The 20485-nt window shown below is 34.9% G+C and overlaps 1 protein-coding gene across 10 annotated transcripts in view; it reads left to right on the forward strand.

The window, feature by feature from the left end:
* Positions 1-20485, forward strand: part of LOC128987600 (phosphatidylcholine:ceramide cholinephosphotransferase 1-like) — a 156368-nt gene that overhangs the window by 80248 nt on the left and 55635 nt on the right. For 4 of the 10 annotated variants that reach the window (XR_008490253.1, XM_054408537.1, XM_054408533.1 and 1 more), the window contains one exon: positions 13114-13346. The exons of 3 other annotated variants lie outside the window; for them this stretch is intronic. Coding sequence is in view for 6 of the 7 variants with exons in the window: in XM_054408537.1 (XP_054264512.1) it covers positions 13168-13346 (179 nt within the window). In the remaining variant the exon portion in view is untranslated. Of the gene's footprint in view, positions 1-6973; positions 7158-11392; positions 11480-13113; positions 13347-20485 lie in introns of those variants that run through there. 3 more of the 10 variants (XM_054408534.1, XM_054408535.1, XM_054408539.1) reach the window with 3 other exon arrangements.

The following is a 20485-nucleotide window of genomic DNA, read 5'->3' on the forward strand; positions in this document are numbered from 1 at the left end:
CGAGGCTCTGTACACGAGTCTTAATAAAACAATGTTTACATGTTTTAATTCTTCATGGTAGCTTTTTTTTCCATTAATGTTTAGGCCCGGATATATTGATGTCATAAAAAGAAGATCAAGAATAATCAGGAATCACGATTTTAAATTACCACCACAACCTCAGCCGGACCATCTGTTTTTGTACAAAGATAAACAGATGGATGGCATAGATTGAACACAACGTCAACATTGATCTAGGATACTGCAATTAGACAAACCACCCTTTTATGAAATCGTGTTCAGTTGTGGTTACGTTTGGGGGTGCCTATATCAGCGCCCCCAAACGTGAAAATATCACTTTTATTTAAACTATGAATATATGGGAAATTACGATGTACATTTATTCAATGAGGGTGGGTAATTATCAAGGATAGAACTGATAACGGTATGGATAATAAACATTGACAATTACGTCATTAGCTTTACTAGCGTGTTTACGTTTTTATATTCCTGCTACATGTGACCAGTTCTTTTTTTTCAAATGAATGTTATTTGAACCAAACAGCTGTTTCAAAACAAACTGTTATTGTTTTTACTTTTCTTTGTTTACACTTATTTATTTAGCAATTAATGCAGTGAAATAAATTGATATAAAGGATAGGTGTGACGATTAGTTTTGATGTTAGGACACCAAAGTTAAATTATGTGTACTGTGAATTTTATTGGATATTAACGTTTTATTTTAGGTCGTTTCTATTCAGACCTACTGGAAATTGTGTATAGTAGTTGTAGTTGTATTGTGGTGATAATAATTATGGAAGAGGCAGGTATGCTATGGAAGGTGGTATCGTTGACTAGGTATATTCACTTCTCAATTGACTATTACTCTCTCTACTGTAGGCTACTTATAATCAGTGTGCGTCTGTGCGAATTGGCTGCAAATCTCACTTCAACGATTTTCACATCGTAAAAAATTCAGAATTTCTGATTGTTTTTATAGTGTATAACATTTTGACAAGGTCTACGACCTTTTATTTTCGCTATATGGCGTCGTCGGCTACCCGGACAACGCCTGGGATTAAGTTAAATTTTAGTGGTGAGGAAATTAAACGACAGTTTATTAGAAGTAGTGGCAAAATACCCTGCGCTTTATGATTTAAAACATATCTCCTACAAAGAATAAAGGTAACGTCTGGTTGGCAATAGCTAGTTAATTCGGGAGATCAGGTTTGTTTAACATTATGTAATGGTATTACAAGTTATTTTAATAAAGGTATTTTTTCATTTACAATACAATCAATAAAATATAATTTTCACTCTGTGAGGAGGTTGTTTATAACACTGATTTCCAATTCAAGTTATGCTTGTGTACTGCAATTTACGGAGAAATTGAGTAATTTTATTACATTTTGGCTTGTGACATGGCAGTTTTGGAATGTTTCTTATAACAAATAACTAGGCCTATAAGGAATACTTTATTTGTTAAGTTTTACCTGTTTTACTAAGGCCGGTTTTATGCACCGCGACAGTCGCGTGTCGCGTGTCGCGGCGCGACTCAAGTTCTATTGAGTTAAATGGGAGCATTTATGCACCGCGACAGCGACAAACTGTCGCGTGAGTGAATCTGCGATCTCTAAATACCCGCGACAGGTTTTAGAATCGCAGCTTCAAAAAATGTGTCGCGCGCGGTTCAAGTTCTATTGGATCAAATGGGCACGTTTATGCACCGCGACAGTAGTATTTTTCATACTCCACGTGGTATATTCTCCATATATTTCTATTGATTAATGTTAATAACTAATATATAAATGAGTTCTTTACCCTTTATTTGTAATATAAATTTCATCATTTTATTATGTAATGACATTTTTAAGAGGGTTGACCCAATTCCAACTGTAAATTGTATGCGTTGTTTAAATAACTGGGATTTTGTCATTAACGTTTACAACACTACAGGGTCTATATTTGTACAACTTAATTATCACTTCTACATCACAAACACAACACACAACATTGGATTGAGAACAGACTGATTTCTTTAATTCCCCCACCACCGGATGTGAGTTTACGCGACAAAAAAGTGTCGCTGTCGCGTGACATTTTGGTCAGCCGCAAGACGTGGCGCGACTCGCGACTGTCGCGGTGCATAAAACCAGCCTAAGTGAATTTATCGATTTTATTTAGTGACTTTATACTTAGTGCGCACTTTTGAGGTTAGGTGCACTGACGGTACCACGTCTCGTGACGCCAAAGAAGTTGTCGCTCCAAGCAAAACAGTCTACCATCCCGCGACTGCCGCTCGGCGACAGTCGCTGCGCGACCGTCGCACCTGTCGCTCCAAGCAAAACGTACCTTTAGAGTGTAGACATCTGCCATGAACAGTAGGCCTACCTCACGTCGTCCACTCGACACATGGTCATTCCATTGCGTAGTCCACAAACAAATCTTACGCACACACTATGACCCCTTTACATTCCACTTACGTTCCATGAGGAGACGATATTTCTGTAAACAGAAAAACAGTAGTCAATTTATATGTACACTGTATTATTTCCAAAATAAGTGTACTTTTCCAATCCGTAGTCATTTATCAAGGAATTTGTCTTTCCTCTATTCAGTAAACCATCCAAGTCAGGTCTCACAGGTGGCGGATTTACTTTATTTGTGACTAGCTGTACCCGCGGGCTTTGCCCCGTTTAACTTCACAAGTGAGCTCGTTCGCATGGCTCAATCACGTCCTGGTTGAAGTTCGTTCGCTACGCTCACTCACCTTTAGGTCGGAGCTCGTTCGCTCCGCTCACTTGCCTTCAGGTTAGCTCGTTCGCTACGCTAAATCGCTTCCAGGTTGAAGTTCGTTCGCTACGTTTATTCACCTTTTGGTTGCAAATTGGCTGTGCTGTACTCATGAATTTAAAAAAATAATAGTGCTGCACCCTGTTGGTAATCCTTGTAACTTTAATGCTATTGAACATCATAGAACAGAACCAACTTGTTTAATTGAAACAGCTGTTAAGAAATTCCTTTTAAATATGAAAAATCATAAGGTTAACATGGGAAACTCCAGAGCCACTGGGGCGGAGCCCGAAAACCCGATCAGAATAAAAACTACTTAGTTTTCCTATTTAATGCCCATAGAATCGGTGTACCGAATTTCAGCCTCTTAGGTAAATGGGAAGTGGGAGAATTAGTGATGAGTGAGTGAGTGAGTGAGTGAGTCAGTCAGTGAGGGCTTTGCCTTTTATATATTTAGATATTGTAAAATCAGCTGGCTCTAATGCAAATCCTTATCAGGTTGGAGTAGGGTAGCAAAATTGATAAAAGTAAAACAAGATAAGAAGCCAAAGTGAAGTAGTGACCTTGCTGATATGATAAGGCTGTGTTTACATTACTGTTGGTGTGCTCATCTATGCATTGTTGACACGGCCTACTGTAGCAGCAGTATGGTTAAAACATTGAAGTATGGAAACCACATCACAATGAATCTTGCCTTCTAAATTGGCACAATCCCTGGTCATAGACTCTCTCTATGCACTGTTGTGTTTGGATACAGAATATGTAGAAATACACTTGTGAAATATCAGCAGAGACATAATCATGATAACATGAACTGAGGCTGACGCATGAAAATTTTGTTAGTCTTTATTGGAGGAGGCTTGTACGGTTTTATACGTTTCATATTCGCGATAAACCATACTACTATAAACAATAATGGTTTCTCTTGGCTTAAAAAAAGAACTACTAGCAGGAGGAGGACATTGGTAATCATACAACCCCATAAGGTTATGGATCTCATGCGGTTGAGAAGAGTTTGAGGACTGTTTTTACAAATAAGAATCCAAATATCTCATACACATGAATTATATTTTGTAGATTTTTGTTACACTTTACGTTGGGATTAAAAATAAAACCAGATATATATATATATATATACATGATAGTGTCATAGTGATAGTTGAACAATATCAGAACAAATGAAGTTCCAAACAAAATGTTCACTGGTCTTACAGAGAAAACTAGTTGTAATTCCAAAATGTTTAACAGGAACTACAATTAAAGCCTTGGCTATGGTAAGCACCAGATGTAACCTTAACTTAATAGCAGTCAAGCGTATGTGTTAATGTTAATCATCAAGTTTATCGTTAACCACGAATAAACCATAACCACACAAATAGCTGACATTAGCAATTTTATTTTTATGAAACTGGACAAGCTGCTAAAATGAGACACGACACAATACAAAATTTGGGTTTTGAATCTACTATGAAGTGGAGAGATCTTACACAGGTACTCAGTGAGATAAAATTTAAATGACCACACTTAAAAAAGAATGAGAAAAGTTCTGAGAGAAACTACTGAATATCAGCAACAAAACGTCCCTATTGTTATATGGACAGATCAAGGATATAACGCCATAACGGTAGTATAACTTACTAACTACAAACGACATTACTGCAGTATTCGTTATATATAAAAAAGGAGTTCCAGAGAATTTAGCAGTACACACTGCTCTGATCTTGACCCTAGCCGTATCCTTTACTGTTTCCCTATGCATACGAAGGTGGTTTCAAGATATACCTCAAGCTCCATAGTAAGTAACTGGATACTGCGACAAGGTAAAACAGTTGCAGTTCACATTCCAAAGATTCTCTATCACATGAGAAGTGTCACCATGATGGTCAATTATTATATTATTCAATGCAATGTTGATATGTCAACTAGAATCGAGGGAGAACGGCTGGCATTGGCCAGAAGAAAACAACCAAAGCACAATGCTGACAATAGCTTCATTTCATCTATAAATTGCATTAACCTGTAAATTCATAACCATTCATAAGGTCCATCTATTGGTTGGCAGGTACTTTTCATGGCAGTTTTCGCAATCTATACAGAGTCCAGTGCAATGGCTTACTTAGGTTGCTTTACTTAGATGCAATGGCTGTCAACCAGGAAAACCTAACCTCTTCACCCTTTAAATAAGGATTTTAAATGAAGAGAATGTTACTATGGTTGGAATGAGACCTAAGCTCTGGCTTGTTATAAAAGTGAATCCTCTAATCCTCTGATAACATTTTTAAATGCCACTAAAATTCTTATTGCTGTTTTTAACAGGTTGTATCGTGTCAGAATTATCTTATGAAACATTGGCGTACTTTGCAACTAACCTGGCAGTGTCATTATTACAATAAAGTCTTATTCTTACGGGTTTTTAGTTTTCTGCTAAAGAAAATACTTTGTAAACATAACTGGTACAGTATAACAGTTTAATTTATTCTCAAAATTAAAACTGACACGAACATTTATGGCGTCAGCGCAGGGCGGGTGTTTTGAAATAAATATCGAAGTTTTAATGATTTATGATTTCTACTACATCAAACCTACAGTGACAAATTATACTTCAAATTCAATTGAAGCTCAATGGTTTTGTTCGTGGCACGATTAAGTACCTTGTATATCTGGCATAATGGTAGTACTGAGGTAGTACACAATGAATAAAATTATTTAGATTTCACCGTATCCTACTGCCCTATACAATACTGGTGTCGAGGTTTCATAAATATATTGGCAGCACTCTTGTTATTACATTGTGTTCTACGAAGAACGGTACTTTCATTGAATCCTACACTAGGTTTAAGAATGAAACTATAGGTGTATAAGTGGCTCTCATTTGACATATAATTTATAAATGTAAAATTAATATAAATTCAGTTATGGATCTCAATAATAATTATACTAGAGGACCCATGCTGCTCCGCAGCGTTAAAATAAATATTATATCAAAGAAATAATCAAATTTATTATTTTTGATTGAGTAGTACAGTATCTTAAACTTAACTGATTCAAACGATCAATAACTCAAATTAAAGTCCATAATTTACTGATTATTTTGAGTCTAAAACATATAAAAAAAAAAAACAATACTGGAGCTATTGATTTTTAATCATTATGAAAAGTAATTTTTATGTTGGTCTTAAATCACCTTGCGTTTGCTAGAAACTCGTCTGATTTGAATAACTAATAGCTTAAATGAATGACGGTATTTCACTAAAGGTCCATAGACCAAAATATATAAGATTATATATTTATAACAACTCGTCAGATTTGATTTTATTTGATTAAATAATAGCTTAAACGAAAGCCCTTATTTCACTGAAGGTTCTTAGACCAAAATGAATAGGATTAATAAAATAATAAACGGTGAAATACATCTTAAAATGAAGTAAGCATTTGAAAATAGGCCTAAGTCATATTTATGTTTTTTGGTCGAGTAATACAGTAGATAAATATATGCTGATGCTTGGTGAAATCTGTGCGTTCATACCTTCAATTTAAGACCTCAATCATAAAAATCTGTTGGGTAGAGGAGCCAAAAGAACTCGGAAAAGAAAAACAATTTTTTTAAAAAATAAGATTTAGAAACACCATGTACTTGAGAGTAGTAAAATATAGTTTTACATGCAAGCCATTAATCAATATTCGTAAATCAGATCTTGGTAATTATAACACTTCAACTGTTTAATGAATACACCTAACTTATTTCCCTCATACTTGTAGTTTTACCTCTAGGATTTGCTAATAGCATATTGATCATTTGAAGATTAAAGTGGTCTACGTTTTATTCACAAATCAGATGTTTGATGAAAAATTAATAAACCTTACTCTTACAGTGTTAAGCTCCTGGGTCTTACTATTTTCTCTATAATTTAAACGGTTTATCATGATTATCTGTTTCGTTAACGGAGATTCGTTAAATTGTGATATTGCATTAACCACAGTCAAACAATTAAACTGACATTATTTTAAAGATAATGCTATTCCTCCACAGAATCCACTATCATTCAAAGTGAACTTTTATAGTTGTGAAATATCAATAACTGTGAACCTTGATAATATAGATGACTAATTTTTCTTCTGATCTATATAATCAAGGTTTGCTATATTCACCAAGTTGCTAGGAAAACCCGATAGAGTATCAGCCTGTGAAGGTTAGTACTGTAGAGTGCAGTGTTGTTAGGAGTGAATTACTGTAGTGCAGTACAATACACAGTGACAGTGGCTAGTGACATCCAGATAGGTGACGGCAGCGGCCCGGACCAACGTCCATGTTCACTGCTGTGGGATATGAAGTTGCAGCTCATTGTAGTTGAGACTGGCCAGATATGGAGACGGGCACTAGTCAGGTAACTAACTATTGGCTTTTGGTTTTATTATGTACCAACATTTATTTGTGATTGTAATAATCCAATGTTAAGCCAACCAACAAACCAGGTAGCCTATCACAGCTGAGCACAGTTTTATGAGGCCATCTAACAGTAGAGGTAGTGGTGACACTTGTTGGATGAATGAGTTATTGGTTGATGAATGGTGGTGGTTCCCACCCTCCAGTCACGTTGCCGCTGCTACACCCTACACCCAACGGTCGATCCAGCCACCCCTACCTCACACACACACACTCTCACCCACACTCTGCACCTCACTGATAATACACAGTCACATCTAAATACTCTACATTCGCTTGTCCAAGATTGTAATACGGACCTTTACTGTTATAAAAATATTCTTTGTACAATACATTAAAGTTAACAGTCTTCTAAAAACCCTAACTCAATAGAATTTCTTTTATAGTTTTGTCCTGTGTAGGATAATTTTATGTTCATGTTTACTTTTGGGAACAACACATACCACCACATTTTTTCCGAGTAAACTTTGCCATATTTTTAGCTATTGTCATCAATCTCTCCTTAAGCTATAGTTTTTATCGGATTGCAAATGGTAGAAAAATCGTATCGCCTTTAAAATTTTGCATTTGAAAATTTTTGAATATTAAATCGATAACATTTTTATAGAGGTCTGCTTGCATCTCGATTTTCAAAAACCCAAGTCTCTAATCTAAAAGCTTAAATGAAAGATCAGTTAATCAAAAAAACCGAGCGAGCCGAGCAGATATTTTTTGCAAAACAATATCATCATCGCAGACAGCATCCATGAAGATTTAAAATTCAAATATTTTCAGCGATTGCAGAAGATGTCCTCAATGCGTCCGTGTTTCTGGCAGATGATCATGATGCCTCTGCTATCTAAAAAGCGGAGCACCTGAAAAGAGCCCGAAATTTTAAACCTCGTAAAGGTTTACTAATCCTATGCCTGAAAAGAGTCCGGGTCCCCACAGGTACATGATGAGGAGGACACTAACTCATGGGACTTAGATTCAACCAACTATGCCCGTCGCCCCACCCCAATATACTTATTTTTGTCAACACTTTGACTTCTATTCAAGTAGATTCTTACACAAGACAAAATAGTGCCTGCAGGCTGGAAGTAACAATATGTGCCACAGTACAATACAATACAATACAATACAATACAATATTCTTTATTGTTAATTCATTAAGAATTACAATAGTGTCGATACAATAGTGAATTGTACATGTTAATTTTCATAAAATTCCTTTATTGAGTAGAAGGGTCTTGCGATTAGCCACTTCTTCAACTCCTGGTGTAGCTTGTTGCCAGTCAGGTCTCTCAGGTAGTCAGGTAGATGGTTCCTCAGCTTGCAGCCGGTGTAGGAAGGTTTTTTCTCCCAAAGAGTTGTTCGGTGAACTGGTAGTGCAAATTTGGAGCCATGACGGGTGTTGTAGTGGTGCAGGTCTTGGTTTCTTGGGGGGTTTATTTCATTCACATACTTTACGGTTTCAAGTATGTAGAGAGACACTACTGTGAGGATTCCTAGGTTTGCGAATACTAGTCTGCAAGTCTGTGGTGGGACAAGGTTGGCGAGGGCTCTTATGGCTTTCTTTTGAAGGACAAGAATTCGATTCATATTTTTTGTTGAAGTTCTTCCCCACACTGTCAAGCCATATCTAAGATGCGACTCTACCAGTGCGAAGTAAGCTGTTTTGGCCACAGAGAGTCCGCCTATGTAGTTTATTCTTCTGACGACATATATTCCAGTACTGATTTTTTTGCTTAGGTGGTTGATGTGCTCTTTCCATGTTAGTTTGTTATCAAGGATAACACCGAGGAATTTTGTGTGGTTTTCTATTGTTACATCCTCTAATTGAGGGACTACGTCTTTTTTCTTACTGAAATTCAGAGTTGTAGTTTTTGTGGGGTTTATTGCTAAGGCATTGTTCTTTGAGTAGAGGATAGCTTTATTTAAGATCGATTTTGAATTAAGGTAAAGGCTTTGGGCTGTGTGTTGGGCTGAGTAAACCTGCATTCTAAGCGAATTTCCATTTGCTTGATTAGATTTTCAATTAAATATATTTTTTAAATACAGTATCATTAGGATTAACAAGTACTTGAGGTCTGCTGCTACAGGGAAGGTAATGATGTGTGTTTTTAATAAAATATAGCTTAAGTGTACTTATTCTACATAAGAGGTCACCGACCCAGGTCTTACTGCTCCACCTGCGGTAATAGCTACTTCCATATAGGGAAATTCGCTAAAAAATATGTTTGCGGTAGGAATTTTTAAGTACACTAACAAGAAGGCAGTTAAAGAACGGTCATATTGACCTTATGCCATTAACAAAATGTGTTGGAAATAAATCCTCACCTCACATGTAAATAGGCCTCTATCTTTTAATAATGTATATTTTAATATTGTAAATAAATTCACATTCTTAGGCTGTGTCATTGTTTCTTTCTACTTTGACAGCACGCTGTGAAAGTCTTAGAATGAGCCTGGGCTCTTTTCAGACTGTCCTGGGAGGTTCCGGGCTCTTTAAAGGCGTATACCTGAATTTTGGGCTTTTTTCAGGTGCGCCCCTAAAAAGATATCTATGTTCGCAGGCGTAGGAGACGATCATAATGTCTTTACAGTTGAAGAAATTGTCCACAATGTCTCCACTATTTTAGAATATGATCATGCAATCGGGTAAAGCCACAACAGGACTGAATCTGACCTGGGCCAGTCTGAGCCTTCTGGAGGTTCTGGGGCAGTCATGCGGCATTTTCTGAGAGTGTGACATTAGGACTGAATGGAATTTCCTGGTTCTCCCTGCCTAATTCCCATCACCCTACCCCCCGGACACATAGTGAAATAGTGGGCTAGGGCTAGTGAACGGATCGGCTCATGGAATCGTTCACGGAAATATTTACTCCATGTAAATTTGTCAGCACTTCTCTTTATTACACACTTGTCTTTTTTAAATAATTTAAACATGTACAATTGCTCGTTTATATAATAATAATATTGTAGTAAATATTGTTATGGTTTGAGGTGAGGTTATGTTAGGATAGGCTATGATGGGACATTTCTGTCATCATCTGAAAAATTATGCCGCACAGTCAAGTTTGATCTCTTCGAAAACACGACGCTTCAATTCGGTGAACAATTCCATGAGGTGATCCGTTCCCAGCGACCTTGTGAACGACTCCATTGATCAGTTCTCTAGAATCTGTGTGTGTAGATAGGGAAAAGGGAGGTAGCTGCGGGAGAATAGGAAGAAACCGACGCGACGAGGGAGATTTAACTCAGTCCTATTGTCGCACCCCTGAAATTGTCCCTGCGGACCCAGGCCGGACCAGGTCAAATTCGGTCCTGTTGTCACACCACCGCAATCATGGTGCTACCGCAATTTAGAAGGAAATCTAAGATGTCTTCTCGATAATAGGAGACAATGCCTCGCGATGTAAAAAGAATACACAATGTCTCCGCGATTATGGGAGGCAAACATTACATCTTCGACATTGAGGAATATTTTCTCGATTTCACCCACACATGGGAGATGAATACTTATTGAAATAAGATTATTTCCCAGCAAATCCCCTCAAAATTTTAAACTATTTTTTTCATTGTCAAATACTTGTATAAAAAAATTTAGTCTACAAACCTCATTTAGTATGTTTTAATTAATTAATATAATTAATTTGTTTATGTTCTATTTATTTGTATTCTTTATCTGTGTCTGTACAAATTCAGAAAATGTTGCTTTTGAAGAAAAAATATTGCCATGTAATTTATTTTAAACTCAGTTCTTTGTTTGTTAATGATTTTGAGACAACTTATTCTTTTAAAGTGTAAAGTTCCTCAGCTAGCATGGGCACCAAAGCAGTTAGTTGTTTGTGTACATCTGCCTTGTCTCATTGTGATTACTTCTGGTTGAACAGTGTGCATCCTAAGAAGAGTGTTAGTTCTCAGATTAAGTGTCAACTACTGCAGTATCCCTGGCTCCCAGTGTCGAGTCGTATTATCACTCAGAGTTTTTAGGAAGGTATTTCAGGAATTCGGTTTTAAAACCAACTTAGGTTCCCAGTAAACAAACAATGTGTTGCGTTTTATGACCAGTGACCACATAGTGCTGCTATGATGTTGCTATATGTAACAGTAACAGCTGTTGGTGTTGTATATGAAGGCGTAGACTGGTGACGTTATTGGTCTGATTACACAGGCCTTGGTTTGCTGTTTGGTATCAGTTTATTTGATACATGTATTTCCTTTGCTCATGTACCCATGTTTGTTACAGGTGAGTTATGATTTTCTTCCCGTTCTCATTTTGTAAGTACCTTTCTTTTTATGCATTATGCATGTTTGCTTACAACTGAGATAGAATTTTGGATTAATCATAGTTCTTGTTTTATTTTATTTTATAAAAATCCACTTAACACATTATTTACACTAACTTGTAATTCGGGATGGTTCTAGTTTTTTTAAGATCTACATCGCAGTAACAGTTCCATTAAATGTAGACTGTAAATCAAAAACATATGGTTTAGGAGTTTGAAACTTATTTAAATTAATCTATGTGTAGACTACTTGGCTTAATTGTGAGGGTCTCAGTTGATTTTCCAGCAACTTATAGGCTATATCTTAACATATTGCTAGTTAATAATGGCATTTTATGTATACCCTAGTGCATTATTAATAGAACTTGAATTTATTGATAGGTTTACCTCAACTAAAGGTTGTCAAACCAACTAGTATTTGAAGCAATTTGGCTATTATGAGACAGTTGTAATAGTTGTGCAAAACAAAAAAAAAAACTATCTTTTTCTTGCTTCATCACACCTTCTCACTCATACAACATAAGAACTAATGAAGCAGTTTGACTTGAGGTATTCTGAATTTAAAATAAGTAATAGCCAAGCCTTACGATTCTGACTCTGAAAATTTACTTGACTTATTTTAAAATCAAAGCAACCTACTGTAACATTTTTAAGAATGAGTAACTAAACCTTGCTTTCATTATTCTGTCAGACAGCTCTTGACAAGAAATAACAATTAGTTGAGAAACAGTTTTCCAAGAAAATTGAATTGCCTGTTTATACAAGACGTAGCTGATAAAATATTTGTTGAGGTAGGATGCAAGTGTTATCAGATGAGGTGACCTAGTTGTTAAATGTTAATGTGCCCATCACTCTTTAGCCCTGGTAGTTATCATCAGACATTCAGTGCTAAATGGAATACATCTTCATTGTTTTAACATTGTTAAAATCATAACATGGTCTTTTTATTACCGATATTTTAAAATGAATGAATTCTTTATTTTACCAGGCAAATTTAGACCCACATGTTTTTAAAGTTATTTGACCGTCTCACAAATTGGTCATCAAATTCACTTATGAGATCATAATTAACATCATAACATCATTCACAGTGGCTGACCATCACCATACCAACAGCTGTCAAAACCTTTTCATTGATCATCATCTACCAGTTCCGTAGCATTGTCACTAATTTACTAATCAAATAATTTTTATTACAATCTTCCTAAGGTTAGTAATTATTTTCTGCCAGCTTTACATTCATTGAATATGGGAAATACATTTCTTTAATATATGGTTCAGGCATTGAAAAAAGATTCAAAAAGTGTTATGCTATAGCTAATGAAACAAAAAGAGTAGTGTATGCATCAAACCTATCAGACTTATCAGTCTTATTCCTCGACATTAAATTAAAGAAAGTGGGTTCTGTTACAGTAATTTTTTACTGTTTATGTCTATGCATGGCAATGTTTAAAACTTGAGCAGATAATGTTTCTGTTTGTAGGTCATTCTGGTTTTCATTTTTTAAACTAAACTAAAGGCTTTAAATGTCATTAATACTATTGCATGAGGGATGTGTTTTCAAAACATTATTGAACTATGCGTGTCGTATATAAGAAACTGATTAACACAACTAAACTATTGCAGATAATCTAACTTTAAAGGCTGCATGGTACAGTAGAAGTAGGTTAGCCTTTAACAATGACTCCCCCGCAAACCTGCAAGAAGAAAGACAAAATGTCTTTGTTCCAACTGCTACACTTGAGCTATGAACAGCTGATGGAGTATTGCTTCCTGAGACATTGGATATTCCGCTCAGACTCTCAGTCGCAGTTGTTGATAAATGAGACGAGACTGTGCGCTAAAGTCCTCAATCCCAGGTAATACAAGAGTTGGTCAGCTGATCGGTGTTGGGGTGTGATAGTGAGTGCTGTGCAAGCTCTGGAATAAGTTAAATAATATTACTTTTACAACTCACAGTAAACCCCCGATTGACCTAAAGAGGCAGGTAACTTGTGTTTCGGTTTAGTAGGGTGCAGTGAAAAGGGGTTTTGCAATTGTTTACCTATAGATGACTTGCGGTCTAGCTTAGCGTATTGAAGGGTTTCCCATACTATTACAATCTATTTTTTCTCCAGGTTTAAACTTTGTGCTATTATCGGTCTGTCTATTCTGCATTAGAAATGTACACTTTATAAAAACTAATACACAATTTGCAATATACATATAATTTCCTCAATCTAATATGTCTGTTACCAAGATTTCTGTCGCCATTACCTCAGTTATGTGTGTCTAGGTACTCCAGCTTGTTATCAGCACTTTTCTTATCTAATTGTTTGATATAACTATACACATACAGTACTTTAAATGATTTCTTTGCCACGTGCTCAAACCCTTTGTGGTGTATGCCCAAGTTTCATATGAAAATTAATAAATACTATTGAACCAAGTTTGTTTTTCGGGTTTCTCCCAGGTATTTTATATTCCTTTGCCTTGTTAGAATAAAAGAAAAGTGAAAAAAATGTCCTTTAACTATTTAAACAAGTTTTTTCCTTATTTACTGTATATTTTGTTCACTCAATACAAAGCAATACACGTTCATTTCACCACTAAGCTGCATAAGCCTTATAAAAGGCTGGTAAACAGCGTTTCATTATTTCACTTTTGTTTTTCCTTTTATCATGTTGAGTCTGCCATTATTGGGTTTCTACTTCTGAAAAAGTAACAAAACTTGTAAATGTATACAGTACCGATTAACTAGAAAACTATTTAACATGACCATAGAAATCAAATGGTTGAGTAGAGAAAATTAACAAAATATGACAGTACAACAAAGTTTGTATATTCATAAATCTCTTATATTAATACGTGAGGGCTGTTTTTTGTGAACAAAACTCCTTATTTTTTGACCGATTTTAATGTTTGAGGTGTTAAATAAATCGTCTCAATTTGTAGTTTTGCATTAAGGTTTTAGAATTAAAAAAAAACACCCTTAAGGGCACGAGACGCTCTCAAAGGTCGCATTTTCCCCATAAGAATTACATTGAACAAATTAAAAAAAAAAATACCCCCGCCGCAGCAAACCTGCCGACTAAGCGAATTTCCATTTGTCTGAATTGATTTTCAGTTAAATATATTTTAATAAGATTAGGTTTAACGAGTACCTAGGTTTGCTGCTACAAGGAAACTAATAAAGTGTGTTTTTGAGTAAAATATTGATAGCTTAGTACAAAATAAATAAATTTGCCAAGTTTGATCAAAATATATTCATAAACAAGCAAAGTACAACATTTGACAATATTCTCCATAAGAATAACATGTGAATTTTAAATTTACAATTTTTTTAATTTTCTCCGTTACTAATATTCGAACAAAAATACTTTTGTATACTAAATTATTTGTTTTTTTAAGCTCTTTAAGAAGGTTTAGAGAAAAATTGGGAAATTTTGTGTTTTGAGGGTCAAAAGTGAGAAAAACAAATTTTTACCCCATAAAACCCCCCGTAAAGCCCCGTTCCCATGGTCCGATCGTGCTCGTTCGCGAACTCATTCAAGTTTATCCCGCTTTACACCTTTAAACCAAATTTCATCAAAATCGGACAAAAATTACTCAAGTTATCGCGTTTACGGACGTATATATATATATATATATAAAAATTTGAACGAATAGTGTTTTTGGCCTCTGGGGACATCAAAATGAAAAAGTAAATCGGTCCCGGGTCTAGGTCTTACCGTGCCACCTACGGTAATAGCTACTTCCCTATAGGGAAATTCGCTAAAAACAGCTGTATATAAAAAAAACTCACCAGCTTTTTGGGAGTAAATATTGATGTTTGTCATATTTAGGAGGTTATAGCTTTGACTATTGATACAACATCCAATATTGATACAGTATCCATTAGTCAATGGTTATAGAAAAATCCAAACAGTTAATCAATTTTGATGGAAGAACAGAAAATGTCTTGAGTTTAAAGGAGAAATATTTAAAATAGGAGGAGGAGAAAATTAATAGGAAATCTTATACTTATGAGAAGAGTAGAAGAGAGGCCTGGTCTCACAGTAGGAATTCAGGTACACAATCACTTGTGGAGATGAATAATTTTTGCCAGTTATACTATGCAACTTATTTTGGAAGTAAAAATAAAACCATGAGGAATATATACATTATGTTGTCACAGTGGTAAAGTAAACATACCTAATGTCAGATCAAATAAATACATGCAAGAAATGTTTACTGGTAACAGCCTTAAGTCGGGAAACATTTGTAGAAAACAAAAAAAAAATACCCCCGCCGCAGCAAACCTGCCGTCTAAGCGAATTTCCATTTGGCTGAATTGATTTTCAATTGATCTATTTAAATAACATTAGGTTTAACGAGTACCTAGGTTTGCTGCTACAAGGAAACTAATAAAGTGTGTGGTTTAAGTAAAATAATTATTGCTTAGTATAAAATGAATATATTTGCCAAGTTTGATCAAAAGATATCCATAAACAAGCAAACTACAACATTTTACAATATTCTCTATAAGAATAACATGGGAATTTTAAATTTACCATTTTTTTAGTTTTCTCCGTAACCAATAACTGTACAAAAACACTTTGATATACTGAATTGTTTGTTTTTTAAAGCTCTTTAAGAAGGTTTAGAGAAAAATTGGGAAATTTTGTGTTTTGAGGGTCAAAAGTGAGAAAAACCAATTTTTACCCCATAAAACCCTATTCCCATGGTCCGATCATACTGGATCGCGAACTCATTCAAGTTTATCCCGCCTTACACCTTCAAAATAAGTTTCATCAAAATCGGATAAAAATTACTCAAGTTATCGTGTTCACGGACACATATATATATATATAAATCTATATATATATATATATATACATATATAAAAATTTGAACGAATGGTGTTTTTGGCCTCTGGGGACACCAAAATGAAAAAGTAAATCGGTCCCGGGCCTAAGTCTTACCATGAGACCTACGGTAATAGCTACTTCCCTATAGGGAAATTCGCTAATAAAGCCAGCTTCTAAATATGATAAAATATTTTATTTTTACAAGAAGCATATATTATTTCAAAGCGCTATTAAATAGTGTGAGTATTTCAATTATTTACTTAAGCTTTAAGTCGGATCTTTTCAACTCATTGAAAATTATGACTACTATTACTGTAGTTTTAAAATAACTCCTGTATAATACCGGTACTTGAGAATTGCTCGATTTCGAGGTACACTAGTGTTAACTTAAAACTTGTTTAACATACAAGTTTTAAAATGTAAACATACAATTTAAACACATTACACTTTTGTATGAATATATTTTTAAAGAAACACGTGGTCAGTCAGTATGAGGAATTCACCTAGATTTTATAATATCAGTTAGTAAAACTATTTATTTCAGATATCTTTTAATGCAAGTAAGTATTGCTCAAGTGTTTGATTGCTTGCTTGCATTTTCCTCCAGGTATTTCAATTTTAGCGAATTTCCCATATAGGGAATAAGCTATTACCGTAGGTCTCATGGTAAAACCTAGGGGGCGATGTCTACTTGTACCGGCGTCTAGTTGTACCTGCTGCATTTTGGTGACAGGCGTCTAGTTGTACCCCGTCCAAAGCTGTAGAGACAACTTGACGATGGTGCGGACGTCTAGTTGTCTCTACGTCTAGTTGTCTCTACGTCTAGTTGTACCTCTTAAAAATCTACAGGTACAACTAGTCGGGAACGTCACCGTCTACTTGTACCTCATACGTCTGCGTCTACTTGTACCTACGACTACTTGTACCTACGACTACTTGTACCTACGACTACTTGTACCTACGACTAGTTGTACCTACGCCTACTTGTACCTACGTCTAGTTGTACCTGCGGCTAGTTGTATCTCCCCTTCAACTTGTCACCGGTTTAAGAGATTTATTTTATTTCTTTAAAAATCATACAATCTTACAACAATTTATTATAAACAACTTGCTACAAAAGCCAGGAAAATTTGGCTTGTCTGCAGCTCATTGAGAAACAGTTTGTTATTAGTCTTTCTTTGCTTTTGTTGACGTTATTTTTAATAAATAATTTATATTACTCCAGAGGTTTAACTCTACTACTAAAGGCAGCAAACATGTTTGTGAATAAATAATGGTTTACTAAGGTAGCTTTGGTCTTGTGTTTGATGATAATGATAATAAAAAGGCTTCCCTGATTGAAAGATTGGAAATCGTCTTCGTCAAAAATGAAAAGGCAAATAAAGGTGTGTTGAGATAAGCTTAGTTCTTGGTCAAAACCGCTAAATTAGCATCCCTACGAAGTTATTATTTCTACGTTTATGCTCCTTTTGGAAAGGTTTAACAAAATTAGTGTAAAGTAAAAGCATCCCCTTGACCAAACGTATCGCTAGATTTGTTTCTGATCAACATAAAAACTACTATTAGCCTAGTGTAAGATTATGTGGTGGAATTCCTCCTAAAGGTGCGATTGATTTTAAATATTCTATCAAAAAGGGGTCTATTCAACGGCTGATTCCTAACTATTTTGCGACTGGTTAGGTTTCCATTACCCAGTTAAAAAACAATTAATTACTTTTCATCAGAATCTTCGACATGCATATTTTTGGTTGGTTTTAAGAAACGGAAACTACCTCTAGGTTTTACTGTTATATATGGATGCTTCCTTTACCACCGTACATGCTGGGCTATATTATTTGAACCTTTTTGGAGTACCTGGTTAAAATCTCCCCTAAAAAATTATGTGTTTCCGCCCATTGGAACTTGTCATAGTACTTACTTAATGATTAATGAACTAATATATTGCCTGTCCTGAACGAACCTATTTCATCTTTATTCCCAGGTTGATTTCCAAGAGTGGCCGTTGAGGTTTATCCCTTTATACAATAATTGATTAAACACCACAATAAATTAATCTAAAATTAAAATTGGTAAAATAAAATATAAAAAAAATTGAATAAATCTTGAACATATGTTTTGAAATTAAAACAAAGCAAAAGTTTTCCATTAAATCCTGAATCGTTTATTTTTTAGTCAATGTGGTTATTTCATGTTAAACATTCCTTCAACACAAAAATAACCTTCAAGTTATAAGAAAAAACTTCATTATTTTTTCAGCTATTCTAAGTTACATTCCTTTGATTTGAGCCATCTCCGATGATTCTACTACTTATCACGTGTTTAACTAATTTACAAAAAAATACACAAGTTTGTAAATTGCACATTTAAATAATGATTTCAACATTGTAAGACTAACTAAAAAGTCTGAATTATTATAAGTAAGGTTATTCGTGGTTTTATATTGTGTACAGTAGGCTACATTGCAGAATTGGCTGGCAAATAAGTAGTCCAAAGGTAATATATTTAATTATTACTAGAGGTTAAAATACCTTATAATCCGTCAGTGTGATCAAAAAGTCACACTGACGTATTATAAGGTATTTTAACCTCTAGTAATAATTTAGATATTGTGGGAGGAAAAAACAACAAAAATGAAGTAACATATTGCTTACTGGCTTGATGATAAATCACAATCAGCTGTATTGAAGTAAACAAAAATCAGCAGCAAATGACTTCCAATGCTATTCTTATGGAGAATATTTTACGTCATATCTAATTTTGTGTTAACATTTCACTATTTTTCCCGCCGTCACGGGGTCAAGACCTTTAATTTGAGCCCTTACCCGTCGTTCTACGATTTCCCAGTCTCTCACCACAATTTTGACGCAAAGAATCTGCTTACGTAATTAATATATAGATAGAATAGATAGAGTGTAGATGTAACAGTTGCTCATACATTACTAGACAAATTTTACTTAAGCCAAATTCAAGTCTGGAAATGTATGAAGCGGCCTTTTGGTCTTTTCAGTTGTATTCCTATATGCTGTTCTTACCATGTACATTCTTAGCGGCCACTATTTACATCAACGTTATTAGTAATGTACAATATTTACAGTTTCTTAATTACAATTAATTAATTATCGCTCAATTCTGTTAGGTTTGAAGGTTTAACTAACCTGTTTTACATAGCTAAATGTAGTAACCAGCCAACGCGGAATACAACGTCGCAATCCCTTGTTAAATATCTTTAACTGTAAAAGTTATAGTAACATATAAATACTATTTTTAACATACACAAAGCTGGGTTTCAATCAATGTTGCTTCAGATAATAACGTTGAGCTACCATTAAACATTATTAGTTTTAGGAGACACTTTATTTTGGCTACGTTATGATTTCTGGTCGCTATCTTATGCTGGACCAAAGGATCGAAAGAATACGCAAACAATACCGGTATCATTACAATAGAGACATAGCTCCGTGTTTAAAGCGATATTATACCTCCACAAACTCGGATAGTAACTATATTTAACTATATATAAGTTTGTTAAGACCAAAAGAACTGACTAATGTAAATAGTTTTAATTTAGAAACTGTACTATTGTAGATTACTAATAACGTTAATTGTAATAGTAGCCGCTAAGTATTTACATAATCAGAACTGTAAATATGAATAAAACCGTCAAGGCCGAAAGACCGCTTATACATTTCCATACGTGACAATTCTGTCTAATGTATGAGCGGCTGTTACATCCAACAATCACATAAGACCAAGTTACATATACATTTATTTATCTAGATAGTAATAATTTAAAAGCGGTATATTTTTATTACTACTTAATATAGTTAGTAAGTTTTATTTAATCAGTAAGAACTGATTGGTTGCTTTAGTCAAATGTTAGTCTAATAGTCAACACCTAGCCGTGGTTCTGGTGTCCTCCTGATTGCGAACAGTCCTGATTGCGAACAGTCCAGACTGCGAACATTTTGGGTCTACGAGGTGGAGGGGGTCTTCCTTAGGGTGGGGAGGATTTCTGATTGCGAACACACTTTGAGTGGTCGGGGTTTTCAACCCTTTCATAGAAACCCTTAACAGAACGATTTAGCCAAAATCACAACTTAAGACTTGTAATATACATAATGGAGAGGATAAATGTCCTTGAAGACACATATCTTTATGAAACGTAGTAT

Source organism: Macrosteles quadrilineatus, unplaced genomic scaffold, assembly GCF_028750875.1.
Source record: "Macrosteles quadrilineatus isolate MER2022 unplaced genomic scaffold, UCM_ALF_1.0 Scaffold_2__2_contigs__length_208266976, whole genome shotgun sequence".
In the NCBI taxonomy this organism is placed as follows: Eukaryota; Metazoa; Arthropoda; class Insecta; order Hemiptera; family Cicadellidae; genus Macrosteles; species Macrosteles quadrilineatus.